The sequence below is a fragment of the Oncorhynchus nerka genome, linkage group LG25 (genome assembly GCF_034236695.1).
Source record: "Oncorhynchus nerka isolate Pitt River linkage group LG25, Oner_Uvic_2.0, whole genome shotgun sequence".
Lineage (NCBI taxonomy): Eukaryota > Metazoa > Chordata > Actinopteri > Salmoniformes > Salmonidae > Oncorhynchus > Oncorhynchus nerka.
Genome location: NC_088420.1, coordinates 48,996,605 through 49,024,374, shown reverse-complemented (window position 1 = coordinate 49,024,374; position 27,770 = coordinate 48,996,605). Strand labels below are relative to the sequence as shown.

The window sequence follows — 27,770 nt, the reverse complement described above, 5'->3', positions numbered from 1 at the left end:
GTCGAGACCCAGGGTCTCGAGCTTGATGACGAGCTTGGAGGGTACTATGGTGTTGAATGCCGAGCTGTAGTCGATGAACAGCATTCTCACATAGGTATTCCTCTTGTCCAGGTGGGTTAGGGCAGTGTGGTTGAGATTGCATCATCTGTGGACCTATTTGGGCGGTAAGCAAATTGGAGTGGGTCTAGGGTGTCAGGTAGGGTGGAGGTGATATGGTCCTTGACTAGTCTCTCAAAGCACTTCATGATGACGGAAGTGAGTGCTACGGGCGGTAGTCGTTTAGCTCAGTTACCTTAGCTTTCTTGGGAACAGGAACAATGGTGGCCCTCTTGAAGCATGTGGGAACAGCAGACTGGTATAGGGATTGATTGAATATGTCCGTAAACACACCGGCCAGCTGGTCTGCGCATGCTCTGAGGCGCGGCTGGGGATGCCGTCTGGGCCTGCAGCCTTGCGAGGTTAACGCGTTTAAATGTCTTACTCACCTCAGCTGCAGTGAAGGAGAGACCGCATGTTTTCGTTGCAGGCCGTGTCAGTGGCACTGTATTGTCCTCAAAGCGGGCAGTCTTGTCAATGATGCATTCAAAGTTATTTAGTCTGCCTGGGAGCAAGACATCCTGGTCCGTGACTGGGCTGGGTTTCTTCTTGTAGTCCGTGATTGACTGTAGACCCTGCCACATGCCTCTTGTGTCTGAGCCATTGAATTGAGATTCCACTTTGTCTCTGTACTGACGCTTAGCTTGTTTAATAGCCTTGCGGAGGAATAGCTGCATTGTTTATATTCGGACATGTTACCAGACACCTTGCCCTGATTAAAAGCAGTGGTTCGCGCTTTCAGTTTCACGCGAATGCTGCCATCAATCCACGGTTTCTGGTTTGGGAATGTTTTTATCGTTGCTATGGGAACGACATCTTCGACGCTTAAACGTTCTAATGAACTCGCACACCGAATCAGCGTATTCGTCAATATTTCCATCTGGCCCTTGTACTGAAACATGTCCCAGTCCACGTGATGGAAGCAGTCTTGGAGTGTGGAGTCAGCTTGGTCTGACCAGCGTTGGACAGACCTCAGCGTGGGAGGTCTGTCCTCTTGTTTTAGTTTCTGCCTGTAGGCAGGGATCAGCAAAATGGAGTCGTGGTCAGCTTTTCCGAAAGGGGGGCGGGGCAGGGCCTTATATGCGTCGCGGAAGTTAGAGTAACAATGATCCAAGGTTTTACCACCCCTGGTTGCGCAATCGATATGCTGATAAAATTTAGGGAGTCTTGTTTTCAGATTAGCTTTGTTAAAATCCCCAGCTACGGTGTCCTCGTGCTGTTTTTACCAGGGGTCCCACTATGTCCATGACGATGCATTCAAAGGGAACCCTGGTGATTGGTAGGGGGACCAGTGGGTTTCGGAAGTATGCCTTTGGGGCAGGCATTTGGCGCTCCGGGCAGCTGCGACAGCACTCTTCCACGGCCCTCCTCATCCCGGGCCAGTGGAATCGGGTGGTGATCTGTTCCCGGGTCTTCTCCATTCCCATGTGCGCCCCCAACAGGTGGGTGTGGGCCAGCTGAAGAACAGTTCCCACATACCGTCGGGGCAGCAACAATGCCTCTCGACGTTCCCCCTGTTGGCCCGACACCTGATACAAAAGGTTATTCTTGATTTGGAAATGGGGGGATATCGCCAGTCACTCACCCCCGGAAGTAGCTGTCCATCCACCACTATCACTTGGGCTGCGGCAGCTTTCAAGTTAGGGTCCTCCCACTGGGCCATCCCGAATTGTCCCCTCAGTTGGCACCCAGGGGGTGTCTTGACTGGGCCCTCAATCGTTCGGTCTCCTGGTTCAGCAGGCTCGTGGTTACGAGGGTAAACATGCTTCTGCCGTTTTAATAGAGCTTCTGTGTCATGACCATCAACCTTCACCGGGACCATGGGTGCAGTTCATGGTGTGCCCAACAGGGGGTGATGTAGTTCACTCCGTGACCCACCTCGCTTCCGGGGGTTGCTGATGGCATCGACTCCCCTCAAGCCGGAAAATTCCAGGCCATGTGCCACACTCAACACCTCCTTTGGTCTTTATCTACCTGTGGTTGTTCGTGGCGGGTCGGCCCTAACCCAGCCATCTCTTTGCGGTCCTTTGGCGCTGCCGACTGTCGGATTGGGGTACCCAGCAGTGGGGCTGTCCTTCCGACTCCTTGAATGAGTCGCCGACTCGGCCCGGCTCCCACTTAGCAGGGCCTGAATGTTCTGATGCATCTCCACTGCTTCCAGGAGGCCCTCCAAGGTCTGGTGCGTGCATAGACTCGCTGCCCTCTTCATGTCGTGGGGTAGTGCCCATTGGATGCAATCCTGGACCACTTTGTCTAGGATGGGGGAGGTGGGTACGTCAGTTAGGAGCCATCCCCTGGTGATGCCAGCAGACTGGCCCACTTCTGCCTCGGCCATCCTTCCAGTAGTGCTGTCCGTTCAAATGTACAGAAGTAGGTTTCAATGTCCTCTTCTGTTAGCTGACCTGCTCTACGCCACTACATATACATAATATTCTGCCTCTCCCTCAAGCTTCAGAAACACGAGATGGCTCCAGCCCTATGAGCTGTTCCGGCCAACTACCTACATAATACAATAGGTAGTACATTGCAATTTGTTTTATTTTTTAATTCATCTTTATTTAACCAGGTAAGCTAGTTGAACAAGTTCTCATTTTACAACTGCGACCTGGCCAAGATAAAGAAAAGCAGTGCGACACAATCAACAACAGTTACACATGGAATAAACAAGCGTACAGTCAATAACACAATAGAAAGAAAAGTCTATATACAGTGTGTGCAAATGGCGTGAGGTACGGCAATAAATAGGCCATAGTAGTGAAGAAATTATAGTTTAGCAAATTAACACTGGAGTGATGGATGAGCAGATGATGTGCAAGTGGAAATACTGTTGTGCAAAAGAGTATAAAAGTAAATAAAATATGAGGTAGGTAGATTGGGTGGGTGGGCTATTTACAGATGGGCTATGTACCACTGCAGCAAATGGTTTACTGCTCAGATAGCTGATGGTTAAAGTTAGTGAAAGAAATATGTCTTAAGTGATTTTTTTTTTTTAGCAATTTGTTCCAGTCATTGGCAGCAGAGAACTGGAAGGAAAGGTGACCAAAGGAGGTGTTTGCTTTGGGGATTACACACTACGCCACCAGGAACTCAAATCCTGCAGTGCCAGACGTGTCTCCCTGCCAGTACATGTCCAGGCCAGTCTGAAGTTTGCTAGAGAGCATTTGGGTGATCCAGAAGAAGATTGGGAGAATGTCATATGGTCAGAAGAAACCAAAATAGATATTTTTGGTACAAACTCAACTTGTGTTTTGCGGACAAAGATTGCTGAGTTGCATCCAAAGAACACCATACCTACTGTGAAGCATGGGGGTGGAAACATCATGCTTTGGGGCTGTTTTTCTGTAAAGGGACCAGGACGACTGATCCGTGTAAAGGAAAGACTGAATGGGGCCATGTATCGTGAGATTTTGAGTGAAAACCTCCTTCCATCAACAAGGGTATTGAAGATGAAACGTGGCTGGGTCTTTCAGCATGACAATGATCCCAAACACACCGCCCGGGCAACGAAGGAGTGGCTTCGTAAGAAGCATTTCAAGGTCGTGGAGTGGCCTAGCACAGTACAGTCTTTTATTGATGACGGTTATGATATCGTTTAGGTACCTTGAGCGCGGCTGAGGTGCACCCATGACCAGCTCGGAAACCGGATTGCAGAGCGGAGAAGGTACGGTGGAATTTGAAATGGTCAGGGATCTGTTTCTTAACTTGACTTTCCAAGACTTTAGAGTGGCAGGATAGATATAGGTCTGTAGCAGTTTGGGTCTAGTGTCACCCCCTTTGAAGAGGGGGATGACCGCGACAGCTTCCCAATCTTTAGGGATCTCGGACGATATGAAGGAGAGGTTGAACAGGCTAGTAATAGGGGTTGCAACAATGGGGGTGGATAATTTCAGAAAGAGGGTCCAGATTGTCTAGCACAGCTGATTTGTACGGGTCCAGGTTTTGCAACTCTTGCAGAACATCAGCTATCTGGATTTGGGTGAAGGAGAAGCTGGGGAGGCTTGGGAAAGTAGCGGATTGTGGATTTATTGGTGGTGAGTGTTACCTAGCCTCCGTGCAGTAGGCAGCTGGGAGGAGGTGCTCTTTTTCTCCATGGACTTTAGTGTCCCAGAAGTTTTTTGGAGTTTGTGCTACAGGATGCACATTTCTGTTTGAAAAAGCTAGCATTTGCTTTCCTGACTGACTGCGTGTATTGGTTCTTGACTTCCCTGAAAAGTTGAATATCGCGGGGACTATTCAATGCTAGTCCAGTCTGCCATAGGATGAGTTTTTACTGGTCGAGGGCAGTCCGGTCTGGAGTGAACTAAGGGCTATATCTGTTCTTCGTTCTACTTTTTTTTTTTTTTGGGCATGCTTATTTAAGATGGTGAAGAAATTACTTTTAAAGAACGACTAGGCATCCTCGACTAACAGGATGAGGTCAGTATCCTTCCAGGATACCCGGGCCAGGTTGAATAGAAAGGCCTGCTCGCAGAAGTGTTTTATGCAGCATTTGACAGGGATGAGAGGTGGTCATTTGTCTGCGGATGCAGGCAGTGATCGCTGAGATCCTGATTGAAAAGAGCAGAGGTGTATTTGGAGGGCAAGTTGGTCAGAATAATATCTGAGGGTGCCCATAGTTACGGATTTAGGGTTGTGCCTGGTGGGTTCCTTGATAAGTTGTGTGAGATTGAGAGCATTGAGTTTAGATTGTAGGACTGCCGGGGTGTTAAGTATTTCCCAGTTTAGGTCACCTAACAGAACGAACTCTGAAGATAGATGTGGGGCAATCAATTCACATATGGTGTCCAGGGCAGGGGGGGTCTATAACAGGTGGCAACAGTGAGAGACTTATTTTTGTAAAGATTCATTTTTAAAATTAGAAGCTCGAATTGTTTGGGCATAGACCTGGAAGGTATGACAGAACTCTGCAGGCTATATCTGCAGTAGATTGCAACTCCTCCCTCTGGCAGTTCTATCTTGATGGAAAATGTTGTAGTTGCAGATGGAAATCAAAATTTTTGGTGGCCTTCCTGAGCCAGGATTCAGACACGGCAAGGACATCAGGGTTGGCGGAGTGTGCTAAAGCAGTGAGTAAAACAAACTTGGCGAGGAGGCTTCTGATTTTAACATGTATGAAACCAAGGCTTTTTCGGTTACAGAAGTCAACAAATGAGTGCCTAGGAACACGCAGGGCCTGGGTTAACCACATCACCCGAGGAACAGAGGGTACGGCTAACGGCTATCAAAACTGGTTGTCTAGTGCGTTGGGGACAGAGAATAAAAGGAGCAGATTTCTGGGCGCGGTAGAATAGATTCAGGGTGTAATGTACAGACGGTACGGGTATAGTGGATTTAAACCCAGGCACCGAGTGATAAGAGGTTGCATCTCTGGAAGGGTTAGTTATGCTGGGTGAGGTCACCACATGTGTGGGAGGTGGGACAAAGGAGGTATGTAAGGCTTGTTGAGTGGGACTAGGGGCTCTGCAGTAACTATCCTAAACAACAGTGTACAAGGCATATTGACATTTGAGACAAAACGAGGCATAAAGCAATCACAGGTGTTGATTGGGAGAGCTAGCTAAGGCAACAACGGGTAAGACAACCGCTAATCAGCGAAGACAACAACCGGTACAATGGTGATGAATGGGCAGAGACAATACAAAACATGTAAAAAGAAAATGGCAGTCCCCCCCCCCCCCCGTGTACATCTAAATGCAGTATGTGATGCAGTATGTGCCACTTTCTTCTGGACCAACTGCAATTTACCCATGGCCCTCTGCCACACATGACCACACAACTGGGCAGTAGTCCAGATGCAACAAAACTAGCACCTGTCTGGTCGACTGAGATGTCAAGAAAGCAGAGCAACTCATTTGAAAACTGACTGAAGCTCTGTTAAGTGTTAGTTATTTATTTTATTGTCGTAGCTGACGTGTTTACTTTTGAGTCGTTAGCGTTCATTGAAACACAAGCTTTATTCAAGGACATTGGAAAGTCATTAGTAATAACAGAAAACAATTCCCCAAGCCAGCTGCCCTGTGGTACACCACAGAAAACCCTCTGTGTTCTATTAGATCGGTAACTCTCAATCCATACGGCAGATGATGCAAATCCATAACACAAGTATTTTTTTTTCAGCAATAGTTTATGATCAATGATATCAAAAGCTGCACTGACGTCTAACAAAACAGCTCCCAAAATATTCTTACTATCAATTTCTTTCAGCCAATCATCAGTCATTTGTGTCAGTGCTGAGCGTCTTGAGTGCCCTTCTCTATAAGCATGCTGAATGTCCGTTGTAAAATAACTTTTTGATCAAACACGATTATTTTCAAAACGTTTGCTAAGCCCTGGTAACAGGCTGATTGGTCAGCTATTTGAACCATTAAAGGGTGCTCTGCTATTCTTGGGCAGTGGAATGACCTTTGCCTCCCTCCAGGTCTGAGGGCACACATCGTTTTCTAGGCTTAAATTGAACATGTGGCAAACCGAAGTCACAATGTATTTTGCTACCAACCTCACTAATTTAGCATCCAGGTTGTTAGTACCAGGTGGCTTGTCATCTCTTCTTACAGTAGATCAGATGAGCATTTTTCTTCCCACACATATTCCCTTTAGGCAGTTTGAGAACATTCCTAGCTTGCTTGATGTCGCTGAACAATCGGTGTGTCCTGCTTTATATGCGTGTAGTGTGTTGACCCATGTTCTCTCTGTCTATAGCCCTTCTGGCCCACGGGGACAGGCTGTGCTAGAGGGTTCCTGGCTGCCTTTGACACGGTGTGGATGGTGAGGGGCTGGGCGCAGGGCAAGACCCATCTGGAGATCCTGGCAGAAAGGTACAGTAGGCTGGAGATGTTTGCATATGAGATTCTAATGACTGCTTCCTGTGTGGCGCAGCGGTCACTACAGACCCGGGTTCGATCCCAGGCTGTGTCACAGCTGGCCGTGACCGGGAGACCCATGAGGCGGCGCACAATTGGCCCAGCGTCGTCCGGGTTAGGGGAGGGTTTAGCCGGCCGTGATTTCCTTGTCCCATCATGCTCTAGCGACTCCTTGTGGCTGACTTCGGCCGCCTGCGGGGCTGACTTCGGCCGCCTGCGGGGCTGACTTCGGCCACCTGCGGGGCTGACTTCGGCCGCCTGCTGGACGGTCTTTCCTCCATGTTGGTGCGGCTGGCTTCCGGGTTAAGTGAGCAGTGTGTCAAGAAGTAGGATTGACCTTCGCCTTTTCCGAGTCGTAAGGGAGTTGCAGCGATGGGACAAGACTGTAACTTCCAATAGGATATCACAAAATTGGGGAGAAAAAGGGGTAAAAGTAATACAAATATATATTATATTTACATTTTCTTAATCCAGGTTAGAGACCGGTTCCAGTCACTTTGGAAAAAATTGCTATCAGCTGTCTACATTCAAATTATGATTAGATCCATATTGCTACATGTTAGAAACGTTTGGTTATCCTATTAGTGGAAGTGATGGTGATTTTGTGTTTGTCCCACAGTATGACAGGTTAATCTGTTGCTCTGGTTTTAACAGAAAATGAATGATTTAATCTCATGACATGTTTGTAGGGAGGGCCTCTACAGGCTATTACCCCAAACAACGCCAGAGAACATCTCAAAGAACTTTGATCAGTACACCATAGACCCGGTAACACGGTACCCTAACCTCAACTCCAGCTGTGTCAAGCCACATCAGGTATGTCTGAGATGGAGAATACCTCACATTTACATTTTAAACAGATACATTGAGTTGTCCTATTTACAGTGTATTCAGACCCCCTGACTTTTTCTACATTCTGTTATGTTACAGCCTTATTCTAAAATGGATTAAATTCATCCCCCCCCCATTAATCTACACAGAATACCCCATAAAGAAAAAGGATTTTAGAATTTTTTTGATATATATTTTTTTAAACAGAAACCTTATTTACATAAATATTAAAACCCTTTGCTATGAGACTTTAAATGTATCTTCGGTGCATCCTGTTTCCATTGATCATCCTTGATGTTTTTACAACTTGATTGGTGTCCACCTGTGGGAAATTCAATTGTTTGGACATGATTTGGTAAGGAAAGGCACACGGCTTATGCTCTGACATGCACTGTCAACTAAGTCATGAGGTCGAAGGAATTGTCTGTAAAGCTCTGAGATGGATGTCGCAGCACAGATCTGGGGAAGGATACAAAAAAAATATGCAGCATTGAAGGTCCCCAAGAACACAGTAGCTTCGTTAATCTTAAATGGAAGAAGTTTGGAACCATCAAGACTCTACAAAGAGCTGTCCGCCCTGCCAAACTGAGCAATCGGGGGAGTAGGGCCTTGGTCAGGGAGGTGACCAGGAACCTGCGGGTCACTGACAGAGCTCCAGAGTTCCTTAGTGGAGATGAGAGAACCTTCCAAAAGGACAACCATCTCTGCAGCACGCCACCAATCAGGCCTTTGTGGTAGAGTGGCCAGATGAAAGCCGCTCCTCAGTAGTTTCCCATAAGACACCTAAAGAAACAAGATTCTCTGGTCTGATGAAACTAAGATTGAACTATTTGGCCTAAATGCCAAACATGACGTCTGGCACCATCCCTAAGGTGAAGCATGGTGGTGTTAGCATCATGCGGTTGGGATGTTTTTCAGTGGTACGGACTGGGAGACTAGTCAGGATCGAGGGAAAGATAACCAGAGCAAATTACAGACCGGTCCTTGATGAAATCCTGCTCCAGAGGGTTCAGGACTTCAGACTGGGGTGAAGGTTTACCTTTGTCCAGGACAATGACCCCAAGCACACAGCCAAGCAACGCAGGAGTGGCTTCGGGACAAGTCTCTGAATGTCTTTGAGTGGCCCAGCCAGAGCCTGAACTTAACTTTATCAAACATCTCTGGAGAGATGTGAAAATAGCTGTGCAGCAACGCTCCCCATCCAACCTGACAGAGCTTGAGGGAATCTGCAGAGATGAATGGGAGAAACTCTCCAAATACAGGTCTGCAAAGCTTGAACCGTCATACCGAAGAAGACTCGAGGCTATAATCGCTGCCAAAGGTGCTTCAGCAAAGTACTGAATAAAGGGTCTGAATATTTATGTAAATGTGGTATTTCTGTTTTTTATTTTGAATAAGTTTATCATTTCTAAACCGGTTATGTCATTATGGGGTATAGATTGCTATCAAAAAAAAAATGTCAAGTTAATCAATTTTAGTATAAGGCTGTAAAGTAACAAAATGTGGAAAAAGTCAAGGGGTCTGAATACTTTCCGAATGCACTCTTTAACAGTTGACAATTAACCCATTCATATCCATTGCAGAAAAGTTTTTTATTTTAGTTTATTTGATTCTTGTTCTCTCTGCTTCCTAATGGACAAATCTGAAGACATTTTTAAATCGGCAAAGAGTTTTTTTTTTTATATTGTACTATATTTAGTCTTTGGACACATGGGGTTAGTGTTTTTTTTACACATTTCATGAATCATGTGGCAGGTTCATTAAATACAGTTGAAGTTGGAAGTTTACATACACCTTAGCCAAATACATTTAAATTCAGTTTTTCACAATTCCTGACATTTAATCCTAGTCAACATTCATTCTTAGGTCAGTTAGGATCACCACTTTATTTTAAGAATGTGAAATGTCAGAATAATAGTAGTGATTTATTTCAGCTTTTTTTCTTTCATCACATTCTCAGTGGGTCAGAAGTTTACATACACTCAATTAATATTTGGTAGCATTGCCTTTAAATTGTTTAACTTGGGTCAAACGTCTCGGGTAGCCTTCCACAAGCTTCCCACAATAAGTTGGGTGCATTTTGGCCCATTCCTCCTGACAAAGATGGTGTAACTAGGTCAGGTTTGTGGGCCTTCTTGCTCGCACATGCCTTTTCAGTTCCGCCCACACATTTTTCTATAGGGTTGAGGTCAGGGCTTTGTAATGGCCACTCCAATACCTTAACTTTGTTATCCTTAAGCCATTTTGCCACAACTTTGGAAGTATGCTTGGGTTTATTGTCCATTTGGAGACCCATTTGTGACCAAGCTTTAATTTCCTGACTGTCTTGAGATGTTGCTTCAATATATCCACATAATTGTCTATCCTCATGATTCCATCTATTTTGTGAAGTGCACAGTCCCTCCTGCAGCAAAGCACCCCCACAACATGACGCTGCCACCCCCGTGCTTCACGGTTGGGATGGTGTTCTTCAGCTTGCAAGCGTCCCCCTTTTTCCTCCAAACATAACAATGGTTATTATGGCCAAACAGTTATATTTTTGTTTCATCAGACCAGAGGACATTTCTCCAAAAAGTACGACCTTTGTCCATGTGCAATTGCAAACCATAGTCTGGCTTTTAATGGCGGTTTTGGAGCAGTGGCTTCTTCCTTGCTGAGCAGCCTTTCAGGTTATGTCGGTATTGGACTCGTTTTACTGTGGATGTAGTGACTTTTGTACCTATTTACTCCAGCATCTTCACAAGGTCCTTTGCTGCTGTTCTGGAATTGATTTGCACATTTAGCACCAACGTACATTCATCTCTAGGAGACAGAACGCGTCTCCTTCCTGAGCGGTAGGACGGCTGCGTGGTCCCATGGTGTTTATACTTGCATACTATTGTTTGTACAGATGAATGTGGTACCTTCAGGCGTTTTGAAATTGCTCCCAAGGATGAACCAGACCTGTGGAGGTCTACAAAAAAATTTCTGAAGTCTTGGAATGTTCCAAGCTGTTTAACCTCATAGTCCGCCCCATCCCGCATGCGGTATCGTTACTACAGCCTCAAGCTCATTACCATAACGCAACGTTAGCGATTTCTAAAAATCGCAAATGAAATGAAATAAATATGCCTGCTCTCAAGCTTATCCTTTTCTTAACAATCCTGTCGTCTCAGATTTTCAAAATATGCTTTAGAACCAGAGAAAATCAATAATTTGTGTAAGAGTGGTGATAGCTAGCTTAGCATTTTTAGCGTTAGTCCTAGAAGCCTTCTTTGTTCTCTGATTCGGATGGAAAAATACTGGTAGCTGACTTTTGCGCACCAATTTCCACGCAGACACCGTGCGGGACACTTGGCAATTGTAGTCTCTTATGGTCAATCTTCCAATGATATGCCTACAAATACGTCACAATGCTGCAGACACCTTGGGGAAACAATAGAAAGTGTCCGTTCATTCCTGTCGCATTCACAGCCATATAAGGCGATCATGGAAAACGTAGCTTTAGAAATCCTGTTCATTTCCTGGTAGCTCAAACATCTTGGTTTTGCCTGAAGCTTTTGTTATAAGGCACTCACAGTGAAAATCTTTGCAGTTCTGGAAACGTCAGTGTCTTCTTTCCAAAACTATCAATTCCAAGCATAGTCGAGCATCTTTTCGTGACAAAATATTGCGCTTAAAACGGGCACGTCTTTTTATCCAAAAATGAAATAATGCCCCTATAGGACTAACAGGTTAAAGGCAGTCAACTTAGTGTATGTAAACTTCTGACCCACTGGAATTGTGATTAGTGAAATAATCTGTCTGAAAACAATTGTTGGAAAAATTACTTGTTGCATGCACAAAGTAGATGTCCTAACTGACTTTCCAGAACTATAGTTTGAAAACAAGACATTTGTGGAGTGGTTGAAAAACAAGTTTTAATGACTCCAGCCTAAGCGTATGTAAACTTCCGACTCCAACTGTAGTACCTGTCAGGTACAGTCTCAACGTCAACTGTGAAAAGGCGACTCCGGGATGCTGGCCTTCTAGGCAGAGTTCCTCTGTCTATTTTCTGTTATTTTTGCTCACCTTAATCTTTTATTTTCATTGGCCAGTCTGAGATATGGCTTTTTCTTTGCAACTCTGCCTAGAAGGCCAGGATCCCGGCGTCACCTCTTCACTGTTGCCGTTGAGACTGGTGTTTTGCAGGTGCTATTTAATGAAGCTGCCAGTTGAGGACTTGTGAGGTGTCTGTTTCTCAAGCTCGACACTAATGTACTTGTCCTCTTGCTCAGTTGTGCACCGGGGCCTCCCACTCCTCTTTCTATTCTGCTTAGAGCCAGTTTGCTCTGTTCTGTGAAGGGAGTTGTACACAGCGTTATATGAGATCTTCAGTTTCTTGGCAATTTCTCGCATGGAATAGCCTTCATTTTTCAGAACAAGAATAGACTGACGATTTTCACAAGTTCTTTGTTTCTGGCCATTTTGAGCCTGTAATCAAACCCACAAATGCTCAGGCTCCAGATACTCAACTAGTCTAAAGGTATTTTTATTTTTTATTTATTGCTGTTTTAATCAGCACCACAGTTTTCAGCTGTGCTAACATAATTGCAAAGGGGTTTTCTAATGATCAATTAGCCTTTTAAACTTGGATTAGCTAACACAACGTGCCGTTGGAACACAGGAGTGATGGTTGCTGATAATGGGCCTCTGTACGTCTATTTAGATATTCCATAAAAAATCAGCTGTTTCCAGCTACAATAGTCATTTACAACATTAACAATGTCCACACTGTTTCTGATCAATTTGATGTTATTTTAATGGACACAAAATTTGCCTCAAAAACCATCAAGCGCTATGATGAAAGTGGCTCTCAAAAGGACCGCCACAGGAATGGAAGACCTGGAGTTACCTCTGCTGCAGAGGATAAGTTCATTAGAGTTACCAGCCTCAGAAATTACAGCCCAAATAAATGCTTTAGAGTTCAAATAACAGACACATCAATGGTTCAGAGGAGACTGAGAATCAGGCTTAATGTTGAATTTCTGCAAAGAAACCACTACTAAGGGACACCAACAAGAAGAAGAGATTTGCTTGGGCCAAGAAACACAAGCAATGGACATTTGACTGGTGGAAATTTGTCCTTTGGTCTTGACTCCAAATTATAGATTTTTGATTCCAACCGCTGTGCCTTTTGAGACGTGGTGTGGGTGAACGGATGATCTCTGCATGTGTGTTTCTTACCGTAAAGCGTGGTGTGGGGGTGCTTTGCTGGTGACCCTGTCAGTGATTTTATTTTTATTTTTTTAATATATATTTTTTATTCAAGGCACACTTAACCAGCATGGCTGCCACAGCATTCTGCAGCCATCCCATCTGGTTTGAGCTTAGTGGGGCTATCATTTGCTTTTCAGCAGGACAATGACCCAACACACCTCCAGGATGTGTAAGGGCTATTTTACCTTGAGTAGAGGGATGGAGTGCTGCATCAGATGACCGGGCCTCCACAGTCCCTCGACCTCAACCAAATTGACATGGTTTGGGATGAGTTGGACCGCAGAATGAAGGAACAGCAGCCAACAAGTGCTCAGCATATGTGGGAACTCCTTCAAGACTGTTGGAAAATATCTCCTCATGAAGCTGTTTGAGCGAATGCCAAGAGTGTGCAAAGCTGTCATCAAGGCAAAGGGTGACTACTTTGAACAAACTCAAATATGCTATATATTTTGATTAGTTTAACACTTTGGCTTACTACATAATTCCATGTGTTATTTCATAGTTCTGATGTCGTCACTACAATGTGTAAAAAATAGTAAAAAATAAATAACCCTTGAATGAGTAGGTGTTCTAAAACTTTTGACTGGTACTGTATATATGGAAACAAGATTGAGTGGATGAAATCCACACGCTCTCACTCATATATTCTGACGTTGATTCCAGAGGCAGTTTGGAACTCTGTAGGGAGTGTTGCAATGGAGGACAGCTGGTTTGACGCATTACGCGCTTCAGGACTCGGTGGTCCCGTTTCTGCGAGCTTGTGTTGCCTACCACTTCGCGGCTGAGCCGTTGTCGCACCTTGACGTTTCCACTTCACAATAACATTACTTACAGTCCCCTTGGGCAGAAATTTGACGAACTGACTTGTTGGAAAGGTGGCATCATATGATGGTGCCATGTTGTAAATCACTGAGCTTTTCCGTAAGGCCATTCTACTGTCAATGTTTGTCTATGGAGATGGCATGGCTGCGTGCTGAATTTTATACACCTGTCAGCAATGAATGTGGCTGAAATAGCCGAATAACATACTAATGACCATCAGCAGCATCAGAGCTTGGAGAAGCGTAATTACCATGACTAAACGGTCAGGTGGAATTTGACTGCCTTCATGACTCGTGACCACCGGTAATACGGTCACAGCAACAGCCCTAGGTATATACATACACACCATTTGGACCATTGGTGTCCAATGATAACCCCACGTGTCCAAAGGTATAGTATGATGCAGAATCGGCTATAGTTCACAAACAGTGAGTTTATTTTGAACAGGTCAAATAACAATACTATATGCTGGTGTCAACACATTGCATTCATTTACACCAAACAGAATTTGTTCTGTGGTGCTTTTTTCATATTTTAATAAATATAGTACAGGGATGTGAATGGGTTAACTTGCTTAACATGTATTGACATTGGCATGCTAAAGAACCGGTTTCACAAAGCAGGTAACTCTAGTTTTAATATTGTAATATACTTCTCATGCCTCTCTCACAGGTGCGTCACCTGTTCATAGACGGGCAGCAGGACAACTGTCCTCTGGAGCGGGGTGGACCCACACGTAGTTCTGTCAATCTCTCCAGACGAGGTCAGTCTTCACAAACACAAACACAGTCTGAGACTTGTCATTTCTCAGGCCTGTCATCTCAATGACTAACCTGATGCATCATCCTCTAATTATATTAGACAAGCTCAGACATAGACACCCATGTAGGCCAGGACATAGAAATGCAATTACGGCTGCAGGTCCACCCATTATGGATCATTGACTTGAATGGGAATGTCTGTTCTAGAAATGGTATTTCTACAGGCCAGGAGCTGACCGAGACGGTTTGGATTAGTCAGACGTGCAAGCATTATGGATTAGTGGCTCCTTGTGACGTTCTATTAGTAATCTGATCTGTGTTTGTCCCATAAACTTGCCTCACCTGAGAGTTAATAAAAGGGCTCATCACAGTTACACCCACTTGAAACAATGACTGCGGTCACATTACATGAAGCAGGGTCAGACATGCCCAACAAAAGCGTGTGCTGGCCTACACTCCCATACCCTCATACTACTTTTAAAAAGGTATCCATGAAGACGTATTACACTACAGGGATGTGTTGTATTCTCTAGCCACTAGCCAGGTGTATTTATCTTTCTCTGTATGTTTTTATTTGGTGATGATGGCGTGATTGGTTGGCCCCTCTTCCCCCACAGAGTCGGACATCCGGCCCAGCCGCCTCCTCACCTGGTGTCAGAAGCAGACACAGGGGTACAGGGGTGTGGACGTCACCAATCTCACCTCTTCCTGGAAGAGTGGCCTAGCACTCTGTGCTCTTATACACCGCCTCCGGCCAGACCTCATGTGAGAGCACGCACATGTACAGCGCCTTCAGAAAGTATTAATACCCCTTGACTTGTTCCACATTTTGTCGTGTTCCAGCCTGATTTTTTTTCCTCACCCATCTAAACACAATACTCTATAATGACAAAGTAAAAAAAAGTTTTTAGAAATGTTAGCAAATTCATTGAAAATTAAATACAGCAATATCTCATATACATAAGTATTCACATGCCTAAGTCGATACTTTGTAGAAGTACCTTTGGCAGTGATTGCAGCTGTGGTTCTCTCTGGGTAAGTCTCTAACAGCTTTCATCACCTGGATTGTGCAACATTTGCCCCATTTTATTATTTTCAAAATTCTTCAAGCTCTGTCAAATTAGTTGATCATTGCTGGACAACTATTTTCAGGTTTTGCCATAGATTTAACTCCAAACTGTAACTCGGCCACTCAGGAATATTCACTGTCTTCTTGGTAAGCAACTCAGGTGTATATTTGGCCTTGTGTTTTAGGTTATTGTCCTGCTGAAAGGTGACTTCATCTCCCAGTGTCTGGTGGAAAGCAGAATTAACCAGATTTTCTTATAGGATGTTTGCCTCATTCTGATTTTTATTATTTTTTTTCCCCTGAAAAACTCCCCAGTCCTTAACGATGACAAGCATACCAATAACATCATGCAGCCACCACTATGCTTGAGAATATGGAGTGTGGTACTCAGTAATGTATTGGATTTTCCCCAAACATATAACACTTTGTTCGGGAGAAAAAGTTATTTGCTTTGCACTATTACTTTAGTCATCAGAATATTGTTGTTCTGTACAGCAGGGGTGTCAAACTCATTCTATGGATTTTATTTAATGTTGATTTATTAGGATCCCCATTAGCCGAAGGCCAATGGCGTCAGCTAGTCTTACTGGGGTCCAACACAGCAAAAAATACAATACAGACAAAATACTTTACAATTTACATACATTTTAAAAACATTAACATGTAGTGTGTTTGTGCATCTATCAGTTACACATGCATGTCAGTATATACACAAGTAGGTCACATGGGGGAGAGGCATTGTGCCGTGAGGTGTTGCTTTATTTTTTTATTTTTTTTAAACAGGTTTGCTGTTCACCTCCGCTATATAAGATGTAAGGGAGTTCCATGCACTCATGGCTCTGTATAATACTGTACGTTTCCTTGAATTCGTTCTGGACCTGGGGACTGTGAAAAGACCCCTGGTTGTATGTCTGGCGGGGTGGGTGTGCATCAGTGCTGTGTGTCAGTTGAATATGCAAACAATCTGGAATTTTCAACATGTTGTTTCTTTGACAGTCACTTCTTGTTTTTGTCTTTCCTCAACTCTTAGCCAAGAGAGACTGGCATGCGTATTTATTATTTATTATTATTATTATTAGCCCTCTGATTACAATGAAGAGCAACACGTGCGGCTCTGTTCTGCGCCAGCTGCAGCTTAACTAGGTCTTTCTTTGCAGCACTTGACCATATGACTGGACAATGATCAAGATAAGATCAAATTTGAGCCTGCAGAACTTGCTTTGTGGAGTGTGGTGTCAAAAAAGCAGAGCATCTCTTTATTACTACCCATCTTTACAACCATTTGAATCTGTTTGGACCATGACAGTTTACAATCGAAGGTAACATCAAGAAATGTAGTTTAATCGACTTGTTCAACAGTCACACAATTCATTAACAGATTCTGCTATGGTGTAGAATGTAGGAAATTGTGTACCAAATACAATGCTCTTAGTTTGAGATGTTGAGGACCAGTTTATTACTGGCCACCCATTCCAAAACAGACTGCAACTCTGTTAACTTCTCTGAAGCACCCATCCTGGATCCGGGATAATTGTCATCAGCAACGCTGAATAGCATAGCGCCACAGTCAAATAAAACTAAGTACACTTAGCATCAGGTAACTTGGTCACGAAAATCAGAAAAGCAATCAAATTAATCGTTTACCTTTGAAGATCTTCGGATGTTTTCACTCACGAGACTCCCAGTTGGACAACAAATGTTCCTTTTGTTCCATAAAGATATTTTTTTATATCCAAATACCTCCGTTAGTTTGGTGCGTTATGCCCAGGAATCCACCGGAAAGAGCGGTCACGACAACGCAGACAAAAAATCCAAATTCTATCCATAATGTCCACAGAAAAATGTCAAATGTTTTTTTTATAATCAATCCTCAGGGTGTTTTTCAAATAGCTATTCGATAATATATCAACCGGGACAGTTGGCTTTTCACTAGGACCGGGAGTAACAATAGCTGCCTTTCTCTTTTGCGCACAACTCACTCTGAGAGCCCCCACCTATCCACTTACGCAATGTGGTCGTTCACGCTCATTCTTCAAAATAAACGCCTGAAACTATGTCTAAAGGCTGTTGACACCTTAGGGAAGCCATAGAAAAAGGAATCTGGTTGATATCCCTTTAAATGGACAATAGGGATGCATAACAACAGAGGTTTCAAAAACAGGGGCACTTCCTGATTGGATTGTCCTCGGGTTTTAGCCTGCAATATCAGTTCTGTTTAACTCAGACACAATTTTGGAAACTTTAGAGTATTTTCTATCCGAATATGTCAATTATATGCATATTCTAGCATCTGGTCTTGAGAAATAGTCTGTTTACTTTGGGAACGTTATTTTTCCAAACATAAAAATAGTTCCCCCTAGCTTCAAGAGGTTAAGGGTTTCAGTGACTTCATTGGCTGTGGTTGCTGATGCGTATATGGTTGAATCATCAGCATACATGGACACCCATGCATTGTTTAATTCCAGCGGCATGTCATCGGTGAAAAGTGTAGAGGGCCTAGAGAGCTGCCCTGCAGTACACCACACTTTACATGTTTGACATTAGAGAAGCTTCCATTAAAGGAAATCCTTGAGTTCTATTAGACATCTATGGTTCTATGATATGGCAGAGGTTTAAAATCCATAACACATATGTTTTCTTAACAACCGGTTATGGTCAATAATATCAAAGGCTGCATGGAAATCTAACGGTACAGTGACCACAATCATCTTATTATCAATATTTTAAAAAATCATACATTGGGGCAAAAAAGTATTTAGTCAGCCACCAATTGTGCAAGTTCTCCCATTTGAAAATTACTCATCTTTTTATCATAGGTACACTTCAACTATGACAGACAAAATGAGAAAGAAATCCAGAAAATCCAGATTTTTTAAATGAATTTATTTGCAAATTATGGTGGAAAATAAGTATTTGGTTACCTACAAACAAGCAAGATTTCTGGCTCTCACAGACCTGTAACTTATTTTAAGAGGCTCCTCTGTCCTCCACGCGTTACCTGTATTAACCTCTTGCTTCTACTCGGGACGCTTGCGTCCCAACTAGAGCTCTGGAAATGCAAATGCGCTACGCTAAATGCTAATAGTATTAGTTAAAACTCAAACGTTCATTAAAATACACATGCAGGGTATTGAATTAAAGCTACACTCGTTGTGAATCCAGGCAACAAGTCAGATTTTTAAAATGCTTTTCGGCGAAAGCATGAAGCTATTATCTGATAGCATGTAACACCACAAAAGACCCGCAGGGGACGTAAACAAAATAATTAGCATATTTGGCGTTACACAAACCGCACAATAAAATAGAAAACATTCATTACCTTTGACCATCTTCTTTGTTGGCACTCCTAGATGTCCCATAATCACTATTGGGTCTTTTTTTTCCGATTAAATCGGTCCATATATAGCCTAGATATCATTATATGTAGACTGTGTGATCAACGGAAAAAAACAGCGTTTCATAACGTAACGTAATTTTTTAAAATTCAAAAAGTCTACGATAAACTTTCACAAAACACTTCGAAATACTTTTGTAATGCAACTTTAGGTATTAGTACACGTTAATAAGCGATAAAATTCATGAGGCGATGTAAAAATCATTAGCTGTCGTCTTGGAAAAATTTTCAGGAGAGAGCTCTTCCAAATTATCTGGGCGGAGACTGGAGGTAAGTGGTTCCCCTGATTCGGTTCAACCAAGAATCAAAGCTGAATCAAATCACAAGACTCTAGACAACATGGGGATGCTGTGGGAGTTGAAACCTCGGTCTTATGTAATTCGAATCACTGTTAACAATTGCTGGAAGTGGCGCAAGGATATTTATTTCCATTTTCTGTGATCAGGTTTTCCTGCGCTTTCCGATGTAACGCACGTTATGTTATAGCCACAGTCGTGATTTAACCAGTTTTAGAAACGTCTGAGTGTTTTCTATCCACACATTCTAATCATATGAATGTACTATATTCCTGGCATGAGTAGCAGGGCGCTGAAATGTTGCGCGATTTTTAACAGAATGTTCAAAAAAGTAGAGTGTAGGAGTAACAGGTTAATGGCACCTGTTTGAACTTGTTATCAGTATAAAAGACACTTGTCCACAACCTCAAACAGTCACACTCCAAACGCTACTATGGCCAAGACCAAAGAGCTGTCAAAGGACACCAGAAACAAAATTGTAGACCTGCACCAGGCTGGGAAGACTGAATCTGCAATAGGTAAGCAGCTTGGTTTGAATAAATCAACTGTGGGAGCAATTATTAGGAAATGGAAGACATACAAGACCATTGATAATCTCCCTCGATCTGGGGCTCACCCCGTGGGATCTCACCCCACACGGGGGGGACCTGGTGAATGACCTGCAGAGAGCTGGGACCAAAGTAACAAAGCCTACCATCAGTAACACCCTACGTCGCCAGGGACTCAAATCCTGCAGTGCCAGACGTGTCCCCCTGCTTAAGCCAGTACATGTCCAGGCCCGTCTGAAGTTAGCTAGAGAGCATTTGGATGATCCAGAAGAAGATTGGGAGAATGTCATATGGTCAGATGAAACCAAAATATAACTTTTTGGTAAACTCAACTCGTCGTGTTTGGAGGACAAAGAATGCTGAGTTGCATCCAAAGAACACCATACCTACTGTGAGGCATGGGGGTGGAAACATCATGCTTTGGGGCTATTTTTCTGCAAAGGGACCAGGACGACTGATCCGTGTAAAGGAAAGAATGAATGGGGCCATGTATCGTGAGAGTTTGAGTGAAAACCTCCTTCCATCAGCAAGGGCATTGAAGATGAAACGTGGCTGGGTCTTTCAGCATGACAATGATCCCAAACACACCGCCCGGGCAACGAAGGAGTGGCTTCGTAAGAAGCATTTCAAGGTCCTGGAGTGGCCTAGCCAGTCTCCAGATCTCAACCCCATAGAAAATCTTTGGAGGGAGTTGAAAGTCTGTGTTGCCCAGCAACAGCCCCAAAACATCACTGATCTAGAGGAGATCTGCATGGAGGAATGGGCCAAAATACCAGCAACAGTGTGTGAAAACCTTGTGACGACTTACAGAAAACGTTTGACCTCTGTCATTGCCAACAAAGGGTATATAACAAAGTATTGAGAAACTTTTGTTATTGACCAAATACTTATTTTCCACCAAAATTTGCAAATAAATTCATAAATCCTACAATGTGATTTTCAAGTTGTTTTTTTCTCATTTTGTCTGTCATAGTTGAAGTGTGCCTATGATGAAAATTACAGGCCTCATCTTTTTAAGTGGGAGAACTTGCACAATTGGTGGCTGTTGGGGCAAAAAAGTATTTAGTCAGCCACCAATTGTGCAAGTTCTCCCACTTAAAAAGATGAGGCCTGTAATTTGTGGCATACAGTGGGGCAAAAAAGTATTTAGTCAGCCACCAATTGTGGCCAAGACCAAAGAGCTCTTTGGTCTTGGCCATATATATATATATATATATATATATATATATATATATATATATATATATATATATATATATATATATATATATATATATATTACTGCTCAAAACAATAAAGGGAACACTAAAATAACACATCCTAGACCTGAATGAAATATTCTTATTAAATACTTTTTTCTTTACATAGTTGAATGTGCTGACAACAAAATCACACATTATCAATGGAAATCAAATTTATCAACCCATGGAGGTCTGGATTTGGAGTGACACTCAAATTTAAAGTGGAAAACCACACTACAGGCTGATCCAACTTTGTAATGTCCTTAAAACAAGTCAAAATGAGGCTCAGTAGTGTGTGGCCTCCACGTGCCTGTATGACCTCCCTACAACGCCTGGGCATGCTCCTGATGAGGTGGCGGATGGTCTCCTGAGGGATCTCCTCCCAGACCTGGACTAAAGCATCCGCCAACTCCTGGACAGTCTGTGGCGCAACGTGGCGTTGGTGGATGGAGTGAGACATGATGTCCCAGATGTGCTCAATTGGATTCAGGTCTGGGGAATGGGCGGGCCAGTCCATAGCATCAATTCCTTCGTCTTGCAGGAACTGCTGACACACTCCAGCCACATGAGGTCTAGCATTGTCTTGCATTAGGAGGAACCCAGGGCCAACCGCACCAGCATATGGTCTCACAAGCGGTCTGAGGATCTCATCTCTGTACCTAATGGCAGTCAGGCTACCTCTGTTGAGCACATGGAGGGCTGTGCGGCCCCCCAAAGAAATGCCACCCCACACCATCACTGACCCACCGCCAAACCGGTCATGCTGGAGGATGTTGCACTTCTGTCACGTGCTCAGTGTGAACCTGCTTTCATCTGTGAAGAGCACAGGGTGCCAGTGGCGAATTTGCCAATCTTTGTGTTCTCTGGCAAATGCCAAACGTCCTGCATGGTGTTGGGCTGTAAGCCTGTCTGTTTCTGACAGTTTGAGCAGACACATGCACATTTGTGGCCTGCTGGAGGTCATTTTACAGGGCTCTGGCAGTGGTCCTCCTGCTCCTCCTTGCACAAAGGCGGAGGTAGCGGTCCTGCTGCTGGGTTGTTGCCCTCCTACGGCCTCCTCCACGTCTCCGGGTGTACTGGCCTGTCTCCTGGTAGCGCCTCCATGCTCTGGACACTACGCTGACAGACACAGCAAACCTTCTTTTCATCCTTTTCCTGGGTAGCTTATAAGAGCGAAATATGGAAAAGAAGAATAAACCAGGCAAGAAATGTATACGTTCAGCAGTCCATTCATCAATTGGTGTGTGTGCGCTGCGGGGTTGAAGCTACGAACCCATAGGCTTGGCTCTCTCATCCTTTCCGGACTTTTGAGAGGGAGGGTGGGCTATGAGCCTGTCATAGAAGGTATAAGTAATGTCCCTACGCTCTCTGGCAGCTTTCATGGCTGGGATAAGTTCTTTCCTCTTCTGGCGCACAGCTTCAGGATAGTCCTCGTTGAGGAAGATGTACGTTCCTCTCAAGTTCTTGGCTCTATCCAGAACAGCTACCTTGTCCTTGAACCTCAGGAACTTTGACCACTGTGGAGATTCTGCAATTCCACCCACAACCATGTTGTTCTGCTTTGATTGCACCTTGATAACAATGACTGAGAAATCAAATTATCATGGATTCGCATACAGAAATGATGTCCTCTCTCAATGACTTACAGGTTGCTTTCTTCATGCCATTCTCCTGTTTAACCTCATCGAGTTGACCCTGGGAGATGTGCAAACTGTTCTACAGGTCCTGGACCTCTCTGGTCAGGTCATCCAATATTTTATTAGTTGACTCCACCAGTATTTTGACAACACTTGAAGCTATTTTCTTGTTGTAACAACTGCTTGTATAACCATTTTTGTTAGTTTAAAAAGATCTTGCACCTGTGATAGACATCACTGTCCTCAACTGTACTCCTGCCTGCTTTGGTCTTTGTCATGGTAGGTTACGCTGTTACTCCCCGCAGTTCCAGACCGGGTAGATCGCTGGGAGGATTGGAAACCAGAACAACAAACAGCAAGGATCTACACTGACACAAGGCCTGGATAATCTGCAGTCCCAGCCACAATGGCTAATCGCATCTCGGGCTGCGTTCAAGCCCTCACGAAAACCCAGCTAGTCTAGCTGCCTACGCCAAACAGCTCCTCAGACCCGGCCTTGGTCACTATACAGATAGTATCGATCCCAGCAACTGATGCCATCCTCTCACCAACTTCTCTCCCTCTTCTCTCTCAACTCCCTCCTCTCCCTCTTCTTATCGCATAACTTCAAAGGGCCTAGTGTCTGTTTTTTTCTTTCAAATAAGACCTACACAACCAGGTGATGGAAGTTCCTTAGTAATCAGTGACCTTTTTTAATTTATCAATTGAATACAATGGAGGAGCGCATTCCCTCTGTGGAATGAGTTTGACACACTGTACCGTCTTCCCTCTTCACTTGTCAATTAGGTTAATATTGTGGAGTAACTGCAATGTTGTTTATCCATCCTCAGTTGTCTCCTATCACAGCCGTTAAACTCTTAACTGTTTTAAAGTCAACATTGGCCTCATGGTGAAATCCCGGAGCGGTTTCTTTCCTCTCCGGCAACTGAGTTAGGAAGGACTCCTGTATCTTTGTAGTGAGTGACTGGGTGTATTGATACACCATCCAAAGTTTAATGAATAACTTCACCATGCTCAAAGGGATATACAATGTCTAGTAAAAAAAAAGCAATCTACCAATAGGTGTCCTTTGTGAGGCATTGAAAAATCTCCCTGGTCTTTTGTGGCTGAATCTGTGTTTTGAAATTCACTGCTCGACTGAGGGACCTTACTATTATCTGTATTGTTTGGGGTACAGAGATGAGGTAGTCATACAAAAATCATGTTAAACACTATTACACACAGTGTATAGATGCAATATATTATGTAACTCGTTAAGCACAGTTTTACTCCTGAACTTATTTAGGTTTGCCATAACAAAGGGGTTGAATACATATAGACTCGAGACATTTCAGCTTTTCAGCTTTTCCTTTTTTTAATTCATCTGATAAATGTATAAAAATAAACATTCCACTTTGACATTATGGGGTATTGTGTGTAGGTCAGTAACACAAACATCTACATTTGATCAATTTTAAATTCAGACTAACACAAAAAAATGTGGCAAAAGTAAAGGGGTGTGAATACTTTCTGAAGGCTGTGTGTGTGTGTGTGTATATACATACATAGTCATAGTCTTATTGGCACCATCAAAGCACACACTGATTGTCATCTTGTCTATGGTCATGCACTGCCTTTGTGTCTGTCACATGTTATGCTGTTGAAAATGTGAACAGCAATATTGATTATATTGTAGACAACACTTCTGTTTAAACTCTAGGTGTAGGATTCATAAATTAGGAACTGTACTATGTGAACTGACCTTTGCGGGCAACAGGTTTGTCTAAATAGAGAAATGAGAAAGCGAGCATTCTGGTTTGGCTTTCATATTGCACGTCCAATTATGTGTATAAAGCATTTGTACTAACAGTATTAGATACTGATGGCACGGTTGAGCAACTCCACGCCTTGAAATGTTTCCGTCTTACCTAAATAACAAGTGGGTGTTTTTATCCTTCATGCGGTGTGAATTTGCCCCGCTCAAGTCGTCTTTTGTGTGCGAGTCAAAATGAGTGTGAGCTGAGGGGGTGCAGCCGTGATGACCTCATCACCCCTCCCCCTTCTCTGTGTCACAGGTAGATGTGATTCGACAGTCCATTCTGAATTAAATCCTTTTTATGGAAAGGAAATGTGTTTACAATCTGTTTATGACATTGCTATGGGCTGTTGCTAAGGGACTTAGACCTCACCTTTCAGCTAGTGCAATGCATCTGTTGGTAGGAGTCTGGTGGTGCGGAAAGTATAATGATTATAAAATGCAGCATTAAACCAACGTTTTAATGCTTATCAACAAACCGTTTTAGGGCTAACATTCTCACTCCATAGGGGAAACAACTTTATTAAGGTCTTATAGGAGGTGAACCTTATGCCTCCTCTCTGTATCTCCCTCCATCCTAGTGACTTTGACTCCCTGAATGAGAAGGACTCGGCCAAGAACAACCAGCTGGCCTTTGATATAGCGGAGCATGAGTTTGGTATCCAGCCTGTGACCACGGGGAACGAGATGGCTCTGGACCAGGACCCAGACAAGCTTATGATGGTGCTGTACATCTCCAAGCTTTACGAGATGTTCCGCAACTCGCCTGCATCCATCACTGGTAGGCTGCTGTTCTTGGTCATTCTCTCACAACTCAGATGCCTCACACAGTATAGACTCGAAAACAAGACTCTAGGAAACAGACGTTTGTATTTTGGCAACTTCGGAAAGGGGGGAAAACAACATTTTCTGGGGTGAATTCGCTTCAGACCGAAAACTCTCGCAACAAATCATGAGGCAGACATGCCAGAAGGTCGCTATTCGAAACCAAAGTTTGCAGGCAAAACCTTTGCAGTGGTTTTAGTGGAGGTAGTTGATGCAAACTAGCCACTTACGAAATGCAGACATTAACCCTTTGACGCGTACCAACACACGTGAGTGTGTGTGATCATTCTCCAGTGGTCTCTGTAGCGTACTCTCAAACCAATGCGATTCAGAACATCCAGTTTCGATTGACTCAACAGTCAGCGTTTGAGCTGGCAACACTTTTTTTTCACAAACAGTCCTTAAAACCTTATGTCCTGAATGTGACCAGTTTATTTTTGGATGCAATGCTCAGACATTCACAGAAGTTGCGACAGCATAACACAATCATCCAAACCGGAAAATGTACAGTAGGCTACATTAGTCCTTGTGCTGAGAAAAGTTTGACCTAACACAAGCGGTCATACTTACAGAACTCTCGGCTGACAGAAACCATAATATGAATTAGCTATAGAAATGACCATTTACAATTCATTGTGTGTCTACCATCCTTCACTTCCGGACGTTTACTCATTTTACTATAACATCTTTGGTCTGACAGACTTTTACATGACACCCAGAATGCCTTTTATAATGTCAAAAACCTTGTAACCAAAATAGCTGGCAAATATCTTTGCATTAGCTCATCATAATCAGTACAGCCTTAAAAGCATTTTACACACGTGTGTACATTACAATCAATGCAAGAGCCCGAATGCATCATTTATCACCAGTACTTGAAAATCTGAATAAAACAGTAAATACATTATGCTCCATATATACATACAGTAGAAACACCAACATGATATACAGAAAATAAGGCACTTACTTTGATAGGAACGCACACATGTCCAATGTTAGTATTTGTAAGGAGAACAACAATGAAGGCAATGCAAGAGCCTGCCAGAAAATGTGCCAGGGGGAAAAAGTTCATGCTAGACTGCGCAAACATCTGCATAGTTGATCTGGGGAAACACTGGGGAAGTGCTTGGGCTCTCATCGAAAGAGAATTTTGTCCGGTTCAGTAAAGCCTCAAACATAAATTGTCCGCAACGGTGAAATTAATGAGGCGGAACTCACTCACACTCACTTCAAACTGTTGTTGGAAGATGAAACTTGTTAGAAAATTATTTCAAATTGACAAGTTGAAATATAGCCTGTAGATAATTAGCAGGCAGCGTGTGTCTTGGTTTGAGGGCAGCGAGGGTTAACTGTCCTGTTGCATGACAATCACATTGTGGAACAGTGAGTGCATTCTCACATCACAAGCATAACTCTGGGCGCAACCTTAAGAGATATCTGGAACTCATGCGTGAAAAGGTTAAAAATAACCCCTGTGAGCTTTATCTTGCTAGCTACTATTTTTGTATTTTTATTCAAGTGGATAAGGTACTGTAGGCAGTGACACAGTTCCTCTATGCCAAACTGACGTTCTATTAAGTACAGACATGAACAATGGAACATTTTGAAAATTGTGGGAGGTGACCCGGATGTCTAGGGAGACGACACACACTAAGGAACAGTTCCTGCAGGAGCTCGAGTCGGTTTCCTGATGTAATGATGTGGGCTGAGAGTCGGGAAGCAAGTTCAGGGAGTGAGTGTTTTTTAAATAAAAATAAACATAATACAAACACTAACAGCACACAGACATAATCCCTTATATGTATATGAGAAGGTAATCAGGGAGGTGATAGTCCAGTTGAGTCTGATGACGAGCAGTTGTGCATAACAATGGTAGCAGGTGTGCGCCATAACGAGCAGCCTGGTGACCTAGAGGCCGGAGAGGGAGCACCCGTGACACCTGAAGCCTCAAAAATTGAAACTCCAAGGGTTACGTAATGGGATCCTGAAGTCAGATATGTTAATTAACATTATTAATTTAAATTGAATTAAAAATATATATACTACATACTATTTTCCATAAACTACTCCATAACTGGAGTTTTACTACTCCTGAGGAATGATTTGTTTGCAGGATTGTGAAGGTTAGATTGAGTTTAAGTTTGAACCCTTAATGAGGATAGTGTGCCTGAGGGATAAGATTTGCATGTTACACTACCTGGTCAGTTATGAGTGTGGTATGTAAGAAATGCATTCGGGCCCCAGTTCAGGTCATCTCACAGGGCCATGGTAATAATAATGCCTCTATGATCTATAGGGCTGCCTCTTATAGAATACAGTAGGCATTTATGTTAAATGGCTGACAATTCCGTCACTTA

The 27,770-nt window shown here is 43.4% G+C and overlaps 1 protein-coding gene across 10 annotated transcripts in view; it reads left to right on the top strand.

Moving 5' to 3' along the window:
- Positions 1–27,770, top strand: part of LOC115109617 (F-actin-monooxygenase mical2b-like) — a 94,105-nt gene that overhangs the window by 32,275 nt on the left and 34,060 nt on the right. For all 10 annotated transcript variants that reach the window (XM_029634741.2, XM_029634740.2, XM_029634742.2 and 7 more), the window contains exons 9-13: positions 6,796–6,911; positions 7,646–7,772; positions 14,520–14,610; positions 15,226–15,373; positions 25,170–25,369. In XM_029634741.2, the coding sequence (XP_029490601.2) occupies positions 6,796–6,911; positions 7,646–7,772; positions 14,520–14,610; positions 15,226–15,373; positions 25,170–25,369 (682 nt within the window). The remainder of the gene's footprint in view (positions 1–6,795; positions 6,912–7,645; positions 7,773–14,519; positions 14,611–15,225; positions 15,374–25,169; positions 25,370–27,770) is intronic.